The sequence below is a fragment of the Schistocerca serialis genome, chromosome 9, assembly GCF_023864345.2.
Source record: "Schistocerca serialis cubense isolate TAMUIC-IGC-003099 chromosome 9, iqSchSeri2.2, whole genome shotgun sequence".
In the NCBI taxonomy this organism is placed as follows: Eukaryota; Metazoa; Arthropoda; class Insecta; order Orthoptera; family Acrididae; genus Schistocerca; species Schistocerca serialis.
This window is the reverse complement of record NC_064646.1, coordinates 434,950,828-434,967,794: the sequence shown is the minus strand read 5'-3', so window position 1 is coordinate 434,967,794 and position 16,967 is coordinate 434,950,828. Positions and strand designations below refer to the sequence as shown.

The window sequence follows — 16,967 nt, the reverse complement described above, 5'->3', positions numbered from 1 at the left end:
CATCAGACACAAACTTTAATGTTAGACTGTATTTTCTGAAAGTAGTGTATTTGTCTTGAGTGTAGTTTTGTATGGAAGTGAAACACAGACAATAAACACTCCACACTCAAAGAGAATAGAAGCTTTTGAAATATGGTGCTGGAGAAGAGTGCTAAAGATTAGATGGTTAGATCATGTAACTAATGAAGAGGCACTGAATCAAACTGGGAGGAAAAAATGTATGCCATAACGTGACTAAAAGAAACATTCATTTGATAGGATACATCCTAAGACATCAAGAAATCACCAGTTTGATAATAGAGGAAAGTGCAGCGGATAAAAATTGTAGTGGAAGTCCTAGCCTTGACCAGAGTAAGCAGGTTCAAATGGATACGCAGGGGTGAAGAGGCACATACAGGGTAAGACTGGTGTGGAGAGCTGCATCAAAGAACAATCTAGATTTAAGACTGTTACAACACACAGATTGAAATGACAAGTGTGCAAACCCCACAGCACCTTGATAGATATTCAATGTATGGCACCTTCTCTGCAAATGGTGCTGCTGTTGATCCTAAGCAACTTAACATTCTGATGTGCCAGAGCATTTCGTTTGGTGTAACATGAGCCCTCTGCCTGCTGCCTCTGACTTAATTCCCACTCCCTTCACTCTTGTTTGGTCAGAATAAACCTGAATGTAGAGAGGTCCAATATGCTGGCATTTGATACATCATGAGTGTAAATGTAGAATAGGACACTGTTCTAACTGAAGAAGTTAATTGTACAGTGATCTGTGAAAATCTTTACATATGACTTTAATAGTAAGTGGCTTTGTGATGCATATATGTGCTTATTTCTTAACCTTTAAATTAGAATTAATTTGAAGTATGTAATTTTTAACAAAAAATGTGAGAAAAGAGTGATATATTGTGAGAATTCTCTGAACTGTTTGAGATATGAAACTGTGTTGTCATGTAGTCTTCAATGCTGTAGGATAACTTTCGAGATTAAGACCATTAGACTCAAAGATTTAATTTAAAAGAAATCTATGTACATATTCTTAAATCGCAGTTACAATAAGACATACACATTTTAATAGTCATTACATATATAAATAATAATTGCTGTATGTTCATAATAATCATGTTACTGGAAGTTGTTCCATATCATTATTACATTACAAACAAAATGCCATGAACAGTTACATGTAATAGTGCCTAAAATAACTCAAGGGTGGTGAAAAAATATACAGGTTTAAAAACAATATAGTTCTTAAAATTACTGATATAAATACAAATAAGAACATCTTCAATATACATACTACCAGCAATTATCCTTATACAAAATCAGCTCTTGGCAATTGTAAGTTGTACTTGTGCTTCATTGGTTAAAATAAGCTGGAATATTCATTTCATAAATTACCATCCTTAAAAGTACAATTTGAGGCTGTCTTCTGATGACTAAAATACAGGATATGGCTACATATACATGTGAAGAATAACGAACTGAGCATAGTCTAAGGGGTTTTGTCACTATCTGCCGACAAGAGGTTCAATGTTTGATTGTAGCCAGAAGGGTTTATCTGCACACTCATTCTCTTAAGCACTTTACAGCATAAATGTTGACTATTCTCAGGAATACACATCTTAAAGAATAAAGAAAAGTGTTAACATTGAATAAAATATCACATAATTGGAGAATGAATGACAAAAGTCATCTATTAGCATTTACATAATTAAAATACTTTAAACACATTTTTCCCCAGCTGTAATTCAGCATTTTGGTCACATTAAGTGACTCAAATGTTATTACATAATTTGTTGATACAGACTTAAAATATTACTATTTGTAAGTAACTGTCCAATTGAAATGTTAATAAGTCAGGTTCAGATCTTCACTGTTTCTAAATTTTATTTTATTGACATTCATCAGTTTCAAACAGAAATAGGTCACTGATATCTCTGGTACAATCACATTAACTGTATATTACATGCCATCAAGTAGGCAAAGGTGTAGATATACAACACAGATAAAATCTTGTCTCTTAGTACAAAATGGTCTGTCATGACATGTTACTTCCTTTAACTCAACTCACAATATACAGAGTTTTGTATCATTAAGTACCTCCATGACACATGTGTCCTCTTAAAAGGCACTTGTTGCTTCTAAAGAAGAGGTGGTAGTGCAGATATATCTGGTGGCTGATGCTCTATTGAATTAGCACTGAATTTTGGTTTGCACACACACCCACTCTCCACTAGTACATAATCTTGCCCAGTCAATGTCACAGGGCCAAGAGGTATCACAAGAAATAAGTATGGCACATAGGTCTGTGTACATTCTCCTCGAACCACTTCACATTCACTTGCACTGAAACAAAAGAAATGATCCAGTTTAAAGCACATACTTAATTTCAAGAAACAGAAGAAAAGGGTAACAGAGTTTCTGTATTTGAGGCATTTGATGATAAATACAGTGAACATGTTTCCATAACATGTTATATATTTTTCGAAGCAACTGCAAACCAGTAGTAACAAAAATGAGTAAGAAAAGAAAGATTTTTGTGGCATGCCAATATAACAAAATTATATATGGTTTCTTGTTGCTCCTGTTCACAGTGAATCTACAATGTCTCGAGTGTATGTGTTCATATATTCTCCTTCCATCTTCAGGAACATGATGGTACATGCCTCTCTAAAGGTTTTCGAAAGATTGCGAACTCACTGTAAATTCATGGGTTAAGAAACACAAGAAAAAATTTTCATTCATGGAAACAGTCATGCACAATTCTCTGCCCACACAGAAACTATGATATCTAAAGTAACTAACATTTCACTTAAATGCTTGAGTGGTAGAAACTTCCAAATATGTACCATTGCATTTTGACTCGTATATGGCATGATGTAAAACAGTGGTGGTGGTGGTGGTGGTGGTGGTCTAGAAAGAGAGAGACCAATGAAGAGCACAAAGTTGTATGCAGTGGTAAATAGGAATTGGACCAAATGTGTGACCACAGCACCAAATGACTTCTATTTTGTTCAGATGATCATAATGGCCACTTCTGTTTTATCTACAGTGTTGGACAGATTTTGTAACACAGCAATGGGTGCGGGCCAGTCTGCAGGTACAGTTCAGCATCATCTGCTGTTGGGTGGTCTGGTGGCATGCAAGCCATTGCATTGCCCTCCATTGTCCAAAAGCCACAAATGGATTAGTGCAACAGGCACATTACAGCCAACACTGATATCTTAGTAAAAAATGTAGTGCTCTCTGAAAAGACTCACTTTAACCTACCCTACAACTATAGACACATGTGTTAGATGTTATCAAGGTGACCACAGTCTGGTAGTTTATTTTGTTGAGTGTTATAGCTGACAGGTGCCTTCCCCAACAAATCATCCATCGAACAGGAGTACATTTGCTTGTTAACTTGGCCATCACAGCCTGCCAGGAACCACTACTGATGCTAGAAACCACCTAAAAGGTCTTTCAGACACATATTCAGGTCCTCTTAGCTTCCATGCCTTGAACTTCAGAAACTTTAGTTGCAGTAAGTGAGGGATTTATACAACACTGAATATTTTTAAGTTTTATCATCCAATTATGTAATTCTATTAATTTCATGTAATATGTTATATGAATTTAACTGTAGACCTATAAACCACTGCTGCAGAAATTTTTATAGGTGGTAGTGTAGTTCACAAGTCAGGTGACGGTAAAGTAGCATGTTTAGTGATACATTGTTGTGGTCAAAGCAACATTTGAAGTGATTATTGCATTTTTGTGTTTCCTTCTTCTTGACACAGCAGTTTTCCTGAAACTTGACTGACTTAAATGCCTCAGCCAACATCTTTATTCCTCTGTGAATAGAAGAAGCCATTATCTATTATCTCAAACCTCACATTTTTAATTCTGCCATACTTACATTCAATTTGCAGTGATGAGCAATATCTTACCCTGTATGCTGAAGGTCACACTAAGGCCTTCACAAACAGGCATTAATTATACCCACAAAATAATAATTCTCCAGCCAACTAAAATAACTAATTGCAAAGAAAAACCCACACCACCTAATATCATCCCAGATGGAAACAACTCAGTCATTCCCACTGGCTGCAGGGTCAGCTATTTATCATGCTTGGAAATTAGGAACACAACCCACAATCCTTCCACCTCACAAAATGATATTTAGCTGTCCATCCTGTCTACATAATACACTAGTCCAGCAGTTTCCAACCCAAAGGCCACGACCAACTTGTGGACCGTGGACAGCTTGGCACTGGACTAGGAAAGCTATTCAAGAGTCAAAGAAAAGATAAATATTATCAGGAGCTTCAGGGGTTTCACTCCTCTGTCATCAAGGTTGCCTATTACAGAAGGAAATAAGAGTTGAAATGTCCTACCACTATCCTATACCACTCACAAGGTCCATTGTCATGTCATCCCTACACAGAGAAAGAATACACTGAAAGAAGTTTCTAAAATGAATGGCCAGTAGCTTCTTTTTTAATATTGAAAACTACAAGTTCATGTGCCAACAGTCAGCTGGAAATGTACACCCCTACAGACTTTGCTACAGGGCTAGCGCGCAACCTTGGCTGGCTGCTCATAGCATAAACACACAACATTAAAGAATGTGATTCTGAGTTAAGTAACATACTAAGCTATCTGTGTAACCAGTCATTTATCAGTGGAATATTTCCTGAATGGTTGAAATATGCTGAAGTTAAGCCATTGTTTAAGAAGGGAGATAAAGAAATAGCATCAAATTTCCGTCCAATTTCACTTTAGCCAGCATTCTCAAAAATTTTAGAAAAAGTAATGTACAATCGGGTTTATAATCATCTTATCTCAAATAACATACTGTCAAAGTCACAGTTCTGATTTCTAAAGGGTTCTGATATTGAGAAGGCTATCTACACTTACAGTGAAAATGTGCTTAATTCATTAGATAAAATATTGCAGGCAACTGGTATATTTTGTGATCTGTCAAAGGCATTTGACAGTGTAAATCACAATATCCTTTTAAGTAAATTAGAACATTATAGTGTAATAGAAAATGGTTCAAATCTTATATCTCTGGCAGGAAACAAAGGGTGTTATTAGGAAAGAGACATGTATCAAGCTATCAGGCATCATCCAACTGGGAACGAATTACATGTGGGGTCCCACAAGGTTCCATTTTAGGGCCCTTACCTTTTCTTGTGTATATCAATGACCTTTCATCAGTAACATTACCAGATGCCAAGTTCGTTTTGTTTGCCGATGATACAAACATTGCAATAAATAGCAAATCAAGTGTAGTCTTAGAAAGGTCAGCTAATAAAATATTTGTGGACATTAATCACTGGTTCCCAGCCAATTCTTTGTCACTAAACTTAGAAAAAACACACTACATGCAGTTCAGAACTTGTAAGGGGTGTCCCACGAGTATATGCCTAAGATACGATGACAAGCAGATAGAAGTGGACAGTGTTAAATTCTTGGGATTACAGCTTGACAATAAACTCAACTGGGAGGAGCACACCACAGAACTGCTGAAGCGTCTTAACAAATCTCTATTTGCAATGCGAATTGTGTCAGACATAGGGGATATAAAAATGAAAAAGCTGGCATACTATGCTTACTTTCATTCCATAATGTCATATGGGATTATTTTTTGGGGCAATTCATTAAGCCAAGCTAAAGTTTTCCAGGCACAAAAACGTGCAGTAAGAGTTATATGTGGTGTGAACTCAAGAGCATCTTGCAGAAGCCTGTTTAGGGAACTAGAGATGCTAACTGTTGCTTCCCAATATATTTATTCCTTAATGAAATTTGTCATTAAAAATATATCACTATTTCAAACCAACAGCTCAATTCATGGAATCAATACTAGAAATAAGAATAATCTTCACAAGGATTTAAAGTCACTTAGTCTTGTACAAAAAGGTGTGCATTATTCAGGTACACACATTTTCAGTAACTTGCCAGCAGCCATAAAAAGCTTAACAACCAATTAAATTCAGCTTAAGAGAAGCCTAAAGGATTTATTGGTGGCCAACTCCTCCTACTCCATTGATGAATTTCTCAGTAGAACCAACAGTTTTTTGTGTGTGTGTGTGTGTGTGTGTGTGTGTGTGTGTGTGTGTGTGTGTGAGTACAATCTAACTTCTGCACCAGTTCAGGGCAGTAAACTGTTCATTGTAAATAAGTATTTAGCAGTTGTATTACATGTTTATTACCTTATAAATAAATAAAAAACTTTTTTATTTTAAATTCAGGGCATTAGTGTTTGTAAAACGATTCTTTCATATAGCATTCATTAAAAAATAACGACAATGCCACTTGGTACCTGTGGAATGGTACATTAGCTTATTTGTTTGAGTTGTAAATATTTGTCATGTATTGTTGTTTTCTGACATGTTCTACATTCTGGAGGACCTCCTCACTACGGATCAATTGGAATGAAAGTAAATCTAATCTAATCTAATCATGCCACAATACAATCTTAATTTGTCGAGTTGGTAGTTTCTCGGGGACAAATTTTCAAAAGAATGACTTGCTTGAAATGTTTCTCATTCAATATCCCAATGCAAGTAGGAAGGAAGGATAAATGGTGTTTCACATCTGTTCTACAGCTAAGATGAGGACGGAGCTTTGCTTGATTTCTTAATACTGAAGGGGAAGGAAGCAGCTATGTGTCTTTTGAAGACAGTCCTGCAATTTCGATGGAGTGGCCTGGGTGAATGCAGAAAACTGATACCTGGATGGCCAACCCAAGAAAGAACAGTTGCATGTGGTGTTGTGAATTTATCTACTGTTCTGTATACCATACATATTAGAAAGCTGGTGAAATGATGAGATAAACTCCTGTCACAGGCTTATACTGCCCTGTCTGAGGCAGGGACATCCATGAAAGCAGTCATATACCAGATATGCTGTAATTTCTGTACAGCATTGTGTGTTACGTTACCTCTTATCAATTACTCAACTGAATGAGTGGCCAAGAGTTAGTCCCTGCCCACTGACAATAACTTCAATCATGCCACATCTACATAATCTTCCTCTCCCTCCTCCTTCCAATCCACCCCTTCAAGTCTCTGTGCTCTATGCCCAACTCCCCGTGCCTGCAGCCAGAATGAGCTCACTTGTGCCACATTACTATCCTATTTGTGTGCTCTCTCTCCCTCCTTGCTGTTGTCCATTCTCCCTCAATGCCTTAACAACAGTCTTTTGAAACTTTCTTAAAGCTCATCAGAAATAGCAAACTATTGATTAACAAGGATGCACACATCAACCCACTGTCACCTTGAACCCCTTATGCACTTGCACATCCCTAGAGAATAGTGTATTGTTTCACAGCCTTCCACATTCTGTTCATGGAGACTCCATACATATTGTACCAGGGGCACGTACACATCTTCCAACAAATAAGTCTACTGGTTTTAGGTCTGTAGAGTGTGGAGGCCAAGGAATTGGTCGACCACTATCTATTCATCTGTGATGGTATCTGTTATTTAGAAATCTGTGAACATTAACACTGAAATGAGGAGCTCCATCGTGCATGAAGTATTGGGTGGTTATTATTGAACTGATAGTGTTCCAAATGCTGCAGGGCAGGCTGTATACATCACAGGACACACACATCGTAGGTATGTTTATTAATCTGTGCACTTACGGAGTATGCTGGAAAAATAATAATTCCACTTCCTGCCCCCAGGTGAAAATATGGCACTGTTAGCTTTCAGAATGCGAAACTTTTTTGTTTCGATGTCAGTATGCTTTTTGTCACTTGGCGAAGCATGTTTACTTCTTTTGTGAAATGACTGTTGGTATAAAGGGTTAAGAAAGTTGAAGTTTTCAATAAGAAATACGGTGGCTATCAATAGCCACAACACACTCCTGGTAAAGTAGTTTTATCAGAATGCCAGAAACATCAGGGCTGCCTGGCAGGACAATCATCGAGAAAAAGATCTGCGACAAGGCCCCATGTCCATAAATGGGCTAAAGAAGATAAAGGAATTTGAATAAACAGCAGGGAAAGAGAGGTGACCCATTCCCATGGCCGTTGCTGATGAAGTTGCTGTAGCTTTAGCCAGTCATGTAGCAAATGTTACAAATTCTGCGGCTAATGTTTGATATGTGGCCAGGGAATATTCTTTGGACAGATGAGGCACATTTTAATGGCACAGTTCCACGAATGCACAAAACTGTCACATATGGAGTTCTAGCCACATCACATTGTGCAGGAATGTGCACTGCACTCACCTTATGTGACTGTGTTGTGTGGTTTTACAAGCTCCTTTATTCTTGGTCCATTTTTCTTCAAGGAGAAAACACCTTGCAGTCTTGAGCCTGTTAGGTACACAGTAACATATGCAGGTTACGAGGCACTCTGTGTGCCACAGATGATTCCAGCTTTGCAAAAACCCAACTATATCCATACCACTATTTTTATGCAATATGGGACGACACACGTTGCTTAGGTAATGACTGCATCATCTCTAGGCAAGTTCAAGATGTGTGGCCTCCCAGATCCCCCAACCTAAATTCATGTGAATTCTGGTTGTGAGGATGTCTGAAGGATTGTGGCTATCGGGGATGTATGCAGACTCATTCTGATATAAAGGCTAGCATACAATAACTTATCGCTATGATTATATTGGATAGGCTGCGAGCAACTGTCAACTTTCGACCATGCTGTGTTATGATGTAGCTTGTTGTTCAGTAATGAGACCATATGTAACACATATTGTAATCTGTGATCATATCTTAATAAATGTGCCAGAGCCACCATTATCATGTGTTTCGTTGTTCCTCCTCTTTTCCTGCCCCCACACCACAGTCTGACAGCATATGGAACCACATATCCATCTGATGACACACACACGGAGAGGGAGGGGGGGGGGGGGGGAGGGGGAGAGAGTCAGCCAGCGGTAACTACAATAAATGTTCCATATTCATTTATCTTAGGAATTTAATAGTCTTATTTTAGTGCATAGTTTTGCTACTTGCTTTAGACATTCTGTTGTGTAAAAGCACTCAGTGAAAACCAATACCAACAGATCTACTCTAGGTGGAAGCATTTTCCTGAACTGAGTTTGGTATCTTGTTGTATTGTATTGTATGTTAACCGGGGACCTAGAAATGATGGAGAGGCTCCGTCCCCACTGCAGCCGCAGTGGTCCACTTCACCCCTCCGCCGCACCACCCTGAACTCAGGGTTATTGTGCGATTCAGCCCCCGGTGGAACCCCCAGGGAACGTCTCACACCAGACGAGTGTAACCCCTATGTTTGTGTGGTAGAGTAATGGTGGTGTACGCATATGTGGAGAACTTGTTTGCGCAGCAATCGCCGACATAGTGTAACTGAGGCGGAATAAGGGGAACCAGCCCACATTCGCTGAGGCAGATGGAAACCACCTAAAAACCATCCACAGACTGGCTGGGTCACCAGACCTCGACACAAATACGCTGGGCGGATTCGTGCCGGGGACCAGGCACACTTTCCCGCCCAGAAAGCTGTGCGTTAGACCGCCTGGCCAACCGGGCGGGCTGATATCTTGTTACCCAACGTAACAGAGCAAAATGAAATTGAAAAGGACATGCGACCAAGCTCATTTTCTAATTTCTTACTGCTGTCACAGCTGCTGTCCTGCAAAAAGCAGTTGTCAGTCACTGTTTTTCTTACCCAGGTACATACCAGAATTGCTGGAATTATTACAGTCTTCAATTTAAGTCTATTTTCCCCCTGAAAGCAATTAAGATGGAGCTGTTTGTCCAGGAATAGGTATAAGTACTTTGGTAATGTAAATAAAGTTAGATCTACTAGATCGCCTGTGTTGCATCTTAACAAATATTGAACCTCAACACTCAATCATCCCCAATGCATTTTACAGACTTACGGTAACATTTTTCGTAATAAATATTTGTACCTTTGACATTATGAGGGCTTTTATGCCAAGATTTATACTCCTGCAACACAACAATTTGTCACTGCATGCAGTCACAATCATGAGACATTAGAATAGTGCTGCTAATCTAACACCAGCAGTAGATCACCATTTAACTAGCCCTAAATAGATACTCAGCCAAGACTGACACACTCTATGCTGATCACACTGTTCAACACAATCTGTTGGTGGGATGTTATGAATACATAAAGAATAACTATGTATGTGGTAAAGATCACGTCTCAGAATTCCAGAGTTCTCCCAGCTTTACAAAAAGCTGAGTAAAAATGAGTAGGTAACTACTCATGCGCAAAACAGGAAAAAGCCATGCCAGGGCAACTAGTGGTGGCAAGGATGAAATAGATCTCAAACAAACATAGCAACGGCAGTTAAATAACGCACTTTATAAAGTAAGCAATTCGTGTATTTGTTATACTGCAGTGTAGGTAATAATTATAGATTTCTTTTCCACAAATATTATTTCCCTCTACAACAGGTACTCAAGATCAATAGATGCAGTAGAGTGTGTGCTCAACCAGATAAGAGGCTGGCCAAGTAGCTGCATGACACAAACAACTCATAGGCTCTGTCATACATTTCAGCATGCATTTATACACTGCATTTCTTTTTGTATCACCAAAAACATTGTCCTGCAATAGCATTAACACAGTAAAGGCAAAACTGGCCACTTAAGGAATAACTTACTCGCACACTTCGAAGACAACCTGTTGGAGAAGATCTGGAAACTTCTGCACAATAGTAACAGGCTGTCCTGAGGTGAGACTGACACCATACATCGGTGCTGTCGTGTTGTATCGTGTGCGACACAGTCGAGAACTTGAGCTTCCCATACTGCTGCAGCTCCCAGTGTCAGCCCGCCCTACATGACATACAAATGTTACAAGGTATATTTCTATTTTTAATTGCACTAAAGGCAAAAATCTTTTGAAATCTTATATAAGAACCCATTTTAGCATTGTTAATAACAGACATGGAACATATTTCAGACAAGAGAAAATAAGGTAGTTGAAAAATATTTAAATAGTGTGTCTTCCTGTTGGCACATTACATAGGGCATAAATATTTATTACGATTGTGTCAGGAATTAAACAAATGCATGTAATTAACAGATGTTATGCAGCTCCCAGCCTTTGAATCTGATGCCACTTTGACAGCTTGTGAGTTAATTCAACTGTTTATTCAGTATTATGAAAAAGAAAATTGCTACTATGGGAGATGTTGAGTTGCAAATAGGCACAGCAAAAAGACTTTCACAATTAAAGCTTTCGGCCATTAACCTTCAACAACAAACACACACACACACACACACACACACACACACACACACACACACACACACGTGTGTGTGCATGTGTGTGTGTGCAAATGCAGCTCACACTGCGAGCAGCAGCACCGGTACATGACGGAAGTGGTGACTGGGTGGGGGTAAGGAGGGGGCTGGGGCGAGGAGGGGGAGGGATAGTATAGTGGGGCTGGTGGACAGTGAAGTGCTGCAGGGTAGACGGTGGGCAGAGGAGAGGTGGGGAAGTAGCAGAAAAGGAGAGAAATAAAAAGACTGGGTGTGGTGGTGGAATGACAGCTGTGTAGTGCTGGAATGGGAACAGGGAAGGGCCTGGATGGCTGCCTGAGACCGCAGTCGTGTGTGTGAGTTGTGCATGCGTGTGTGTGTTTGGGGGGGGGGGGGGGGCGCATGCATATGTGTGTATTGTTGATGAAGGCCAATGGCTGAAACCTTTAATTGTGAGTCTTTTTATTGTGCCTATCTAAGACTTGGCATCTCCGCTATATGGTGAGTAGCAACTTGCCTTCTCATAATATTGTTACATTCCATCCTGGATTTTCGATTGTTTGAATTTTTACTATTTATTCAGCCTCAAAAGGCTAAGTGAATATCATTCCAGGCATTTCCACGGTGGAAAAGTCTTACCAGTAGGTGGTAGCAAGTAACTGAACATGGGATCTCTATGTTAGCAGCCAGCTAGTAAGAACCAAACTACTTATGTGGCATATGAAGAATCAACAGAAGAGCAGAGAAATTACAGTACAGTTCAATGAGTAGGAAATGTATAACCTGAATACTTTGGAAGATAAATACTCAAAAAAGGAACAGTGAATGACCTGCAATTATTTAACACTAGGACCGCCGAGTGGTCTATTTGACCACTTCTTATATTTTAACAAGTTATTATTCAGTCAATTTCTAATCTATGCTGTTGTGAGTTAATGACTTTTCTTAAATGTTTATGTAGATCATATAAATGGTCCAATATTTATTTTATCTTCATTAGTTTTCTTTGAATGACCACTTGTACTTAAAACCGCCGAGTGGTCACTTTGACCACATTACACGTATATTTGAAAAGAGATTATTTAAAGATTGTTGTGCATCACTCCCCAGATTTAGTCTTAGCACTCTTACTGAAGTTTATTTGCATTGTTTGAATTTAAAAGCTCAACTATGCAATATGTCATTTATTGTCTGCAATTGGGTTTCGCATAAACAAGACTGATTATTTGAGTACTGGTCTCAGAGCAGTAGACATGGCTCAGATGTCACAGCGATACAAACCATGGCCATGACCACTTTCAGATGAAGAAATTGTCACACTTTTGTATGAATCGGATGCTGAAAATGATCCTGAAGTTGAGGACCTTGTGGAAGATCCTACAGATGAAGATTACCAACCTGTCGCTAATGTGGAGAGCGACAGTTCCGAGACTGAAGATGAAGTTAATTTACATTCGCTTATATTATTATTATTATTATTATTATTATTGTTGTTACTATATGAATAATGATCACTATTATAATAGAGCTGACACTTCTACTGCTACTTCTGTTACTGCTATTTTATTGTGTGGTATGTTATCTTTATAACGAGTTGTAGCTTTCTAATTGTCTCTTTCCTCAGGCAGTTGCTGAACCAGGACCAAGCAGTAATATAAACAATGCTAGAGAAGGACCTAACCCTGGGTAAAAAAAGAACTGCACCTCCTGTAAGTGGACCAATACAGAATCGACGTAGAAAAGGAGAACAAAGTGAGGGTTCACTTCCAGAACCTGGCTCAAAACTCCTGGGGAAGGACGGGATCATGGAGTGGACTGTAGCAGACTTCGGTGTTACTACTCCAGGTAGGATAGGTCAACAGAATATATTAAAAGAAACACGGGGACCTACTCCACACGCAAAGCGGCACATCTCAAATGATAATGTTTCGAGTGCCTGGCGCCTTTTAGTTGATCAGTCAATGTTGAAACACATAAAGAAATGCACAGAAGCAGAGGCACAACGGCTCCTTGGAAATGATTCCTGGAGTTTGCATTTAGAAGAATTAGATGCATTTGTTGCTTTATTCATTTGTTGCTTTATTATATGTTCGTGGCGCACTAGATGCCAGATGTATTGAAGTAGATGAGTTGTGATCGAAAAAGTGGGGAGCCCCATTTTTCACTGACACAATGACCAGAAATAGGTTTCGAGAAATTTTGAAATATCTGCGTTTTGATGAAAAAAATTCACGGTCGGAACGTTTGAAAAGTGACAAATTTGCACTTATATCAACTACTTGGAACCATTATATAGAGAACTGTCAGCCGAATTACATACCTGGATCGAATGTCACTGTGGACGAACAACTTTTCCCCAGCAGAACCAGGTGTCCATATTTGCAATATATGCCGAATAAGCCTGATAAATTCAGAATCAAATTCTGGCTTCTACCGATGTAGAAACAAAATATCTTTGTAATGGGTTCCCTTATGTAGGAAAGAACGAACAGAGGGCACCTAATGGGAAACTTCCAGAACAAGTAGTAATGAAGTTGGTAGGTACATATCGCAATAAGGGGCAAAATGTGACTACTGATAATTTTTTCACTACAGTCACACTTGGGGAGACACTGGAAAAAGAGAAAACTACTCTTGTCGGCACTATCAACCATGCAAGAAAAGAAATTCCGAACACTATTAAAAAAATGAAAATTCCTCTTTATACGTCTGTTCTCTTGAAAAGGGAAGGTGGTACTCTGACTGTTTACCAAGGGAAAAAGAACAATAATGTTCTTCTGTATAGCACCATGCACACGGATGTTGAAACACAAAATAATTCGAAACACCTTCCCGAAACAGTGAGCGTCTACAATAGCGCAAAATTTGCTGTAGATGTCTTGGACCAGATGACGAGGAAATATTCTGTCAGCTCTGGTACTCGTCGATGGCCTGTACACGTATTTCACAATATCCTTGATTTAGCAGCCATCAACGCATGGATCGTTTTCAAGCTCGTGACAGGGATCAAAATAAGTAGGAGGAATTTCATCCTAAATCTAGCAAAAGAATTATGTAGAACCTATATGGAAACCAGAAATAAGGAAAGGATGCCAAGGGATGGAAAAGAAAACGAAGAAAAGGACGATGGTGATGAAGAAAGAGAAGAAGCGGAAATTCCTGTGAACGTAAGAAAACTATGCCAAATCAGGAAATGCAGGAGCAAGACAAATGAAATGTGCAGTAAATGAAAGAGAGATGTTTGTGGGCCATGTACATATGAAGTAATAAAGACAGTAGTTTGTAATGCTTGTAAGTATGATTAGGTACTATACATGGTCATTTTTATGATTGGTCTTTCTCTTAACATATTCATGGGTACTTAGTTTCTCCAGTAAGATTAATTTCTATTAATTTTAAAACTACTGCAATACAATTAGTATGGTTGTAGATAAATATTGTGAACTATGTTCTTTAATATTAGTATTATGATGTTCCCATTGTTGTTGTAAAATACAATGATAGTGTTATTAAATGTTAAGTGATACATTGTTATCAAGGTCATTAATATTTACATTAAACAGCACAGCATGTACTTACAAAGAAAGTGGTCACTTTGACCATATCGGCAGTTCTAAGTATAGTACTAGTTCCGGCGGTTCTAGTGTTAAATGATACTTATATTGCTGTAGTACAGAATTTATCAAAATCGTGCTGTCTGGATACGATAAAATTCTTACATGGCTTTTATAGGCGTTTTTGATACAGATAATGAATTATTGCCAAAGCGAGAGTCTCTATTACCATGGAATATTTTTTGTTTTTTGTTTTTTGTTTTTTTTTTTTTTTAAAAAAAAACAGTCACCATTAAGTGCATACATGAGTTTTTCCAATTTGAAGAAAAAGAGAGTTATGTCTCTAATGAGAATGTACTCAGTGAAACATTGCTGTATTAAAACCATCCTTCTGGTTGATGACTGATTTAACAGACATTTGAAATTTCGAAAACAACACATGCTGTAGAGCTCATCTGTACGTGTAACTCATGAAAGTCTTGTATTCAGATACCAAAAAATATAACATACAAACTAATAGAATTAAGTTTTTTTCCTCCCTTACAGGAAAGATAGCATTAATATGCGGGATTTTGTGTGTCTCAGATGTTACGTAATTAGAAATAAATCATAACCAACAGCAACTGATCATGTGCTTAGTTAATGTAATCTAAAAATAAAGATAAGTAATGTAAATAATTGTGTACCAAAACTGAAGGGCCAACAGATCACACTTCCAAATAAACAAAAACAACAAATTTCGACCCTGGGTATGGACAGAAAAAAAGGAAAAGGATAGAAAGGCAGTGCAGTACACAAACTTTCGAGTACAAAATCAGATAACATTTTAGGCACGTAACGAAACAGACATAATATGCAATCAATTATAACTTAACTGCTAAGTTTTTCAGGACAGCTACAAGTTAATCTGAACATGTTTTATTGACTGGTTTCACTTTTTAATTTGAAAAGGCATCATAAGAAACTCTGGAATTTACAGTTTATATTGGGTGTGGCTTGTCACTGCCCTGAAAAACTGAATTTCAACAATTGCTGTTTCCCCTGTATGCAATACCTGCTCTTGCTTAACTACATGGAACCAGGTGGTCCAAACATGAAAACAAAGTTTATTGCGTACTTTCCATTCAGTAAAAATTGTTTATTTTTATTGATTTAGTGGAATTTACCAAATCTGCAGCAATAGAATTGCTATTGCATCAAAACATTATTATGTGTAACAACTGTGACTTTGCGACTATTACAAAAGACAGCATCTTCTTATTGACTTTTCCCTCTTATCATAGCACTATCGCACTACATATCAGCAGTAATTAGAGTGGAACTTGCAAGTAGAACACTCCCACACAAATTGTTAGGAGGGGGGAGCACAGCAGCACAAGCTGGGCTTGGACGAGGGAAGTACAATGACACAGATGGCAGTAGTGTTGGAGGAGAGAGCCTGGTGACAATGGGCGAGGAGGGGGGGGGGGGGTGAGAAGCGCTTAAGTCTGATTGACTGGATGTGGAATGCAGTACCAGTCCTCCCAAATGAGAGTTCAGTATCTGAACTACTTTACCCCATCATTTAGTTCTACAAGTTCAATTCAAATTATTAATGAGCATCAGTTTGTTAATTTCAATGTTCATTTCACTTAGATCTGAACCTCTACTAGTGTGATGGAGCCAATATGGTATGTTAGTGAAAACTCTACATGAATCCTACAGTTACAACATCCATCTGTCTTCGTATTTCCAGGTTGCATATGCCCTATTGGGATGTCTGTGGCCAGAATCATGACCTGACTTCAACACAAGATGTGACTTATCTAGTATCCTAGCTGTACCCATCCATAAAACAAAAATATCTGCAAACTCTTTCTCCAGTGCTGCTCTCTGCCTTTGGAGCAAAGCTCCCTGCACTGTGAGCCCAATTCAATGTCCAGTTGTATTTAAGAAAAAGTTGAGACACTTGCTTTTGTCAATCTCATAACATTTTCATAAAGAATTAACATGTATTTTTATCAAACAACAAAGGAATGCTCATATATTTTTCACCAGTCAAACTTCTTTGTCTTTTCGTTTTTCAGTCAGTTACAAATCTATTCCTGCTGTTCCCCACTCCCCTCTCCATTACTTGTTTTCATCGTGTTTCCCTTTCTGTCCTGTTCCTTCTCTGAAATCCAGTTCTACTAATATTCACAGTTTAAAACTACT

The 16,967-nt window shown here is 38.3% G+C and overlaps 1 protein-coding gene across 1 annotated transcript in view; it reads right to left on the bottom strand.

The window, feature by feature from the left end:
• Window positions 1-1,048: 1,048 nt before the first annotated feature.
• Window positions 1,049-16,967, bottom strand: part of LOC126419266 (uncharacterized) — a 161,789-nt gene continuing 145,870 nt past the window's right edge. The window contains exons 4-5 of the mRNA XM_050086424.1: window positions 10,617-10,791; window positions 1,049-2,346 (exon numbers count right to left, since the gene is read on the bottom strand). Coding sequence (XP_049942381.1) covers window positions 2,142-2,346; window positions 10,617-10,791 — 380 coding nt within the window. The 3' untranslated portion in view covers window positions 1,049-2,141. The remainder of the gene's footprint in view (window positions 2,347-10,616; window positions 10,792-16,967) is intronic.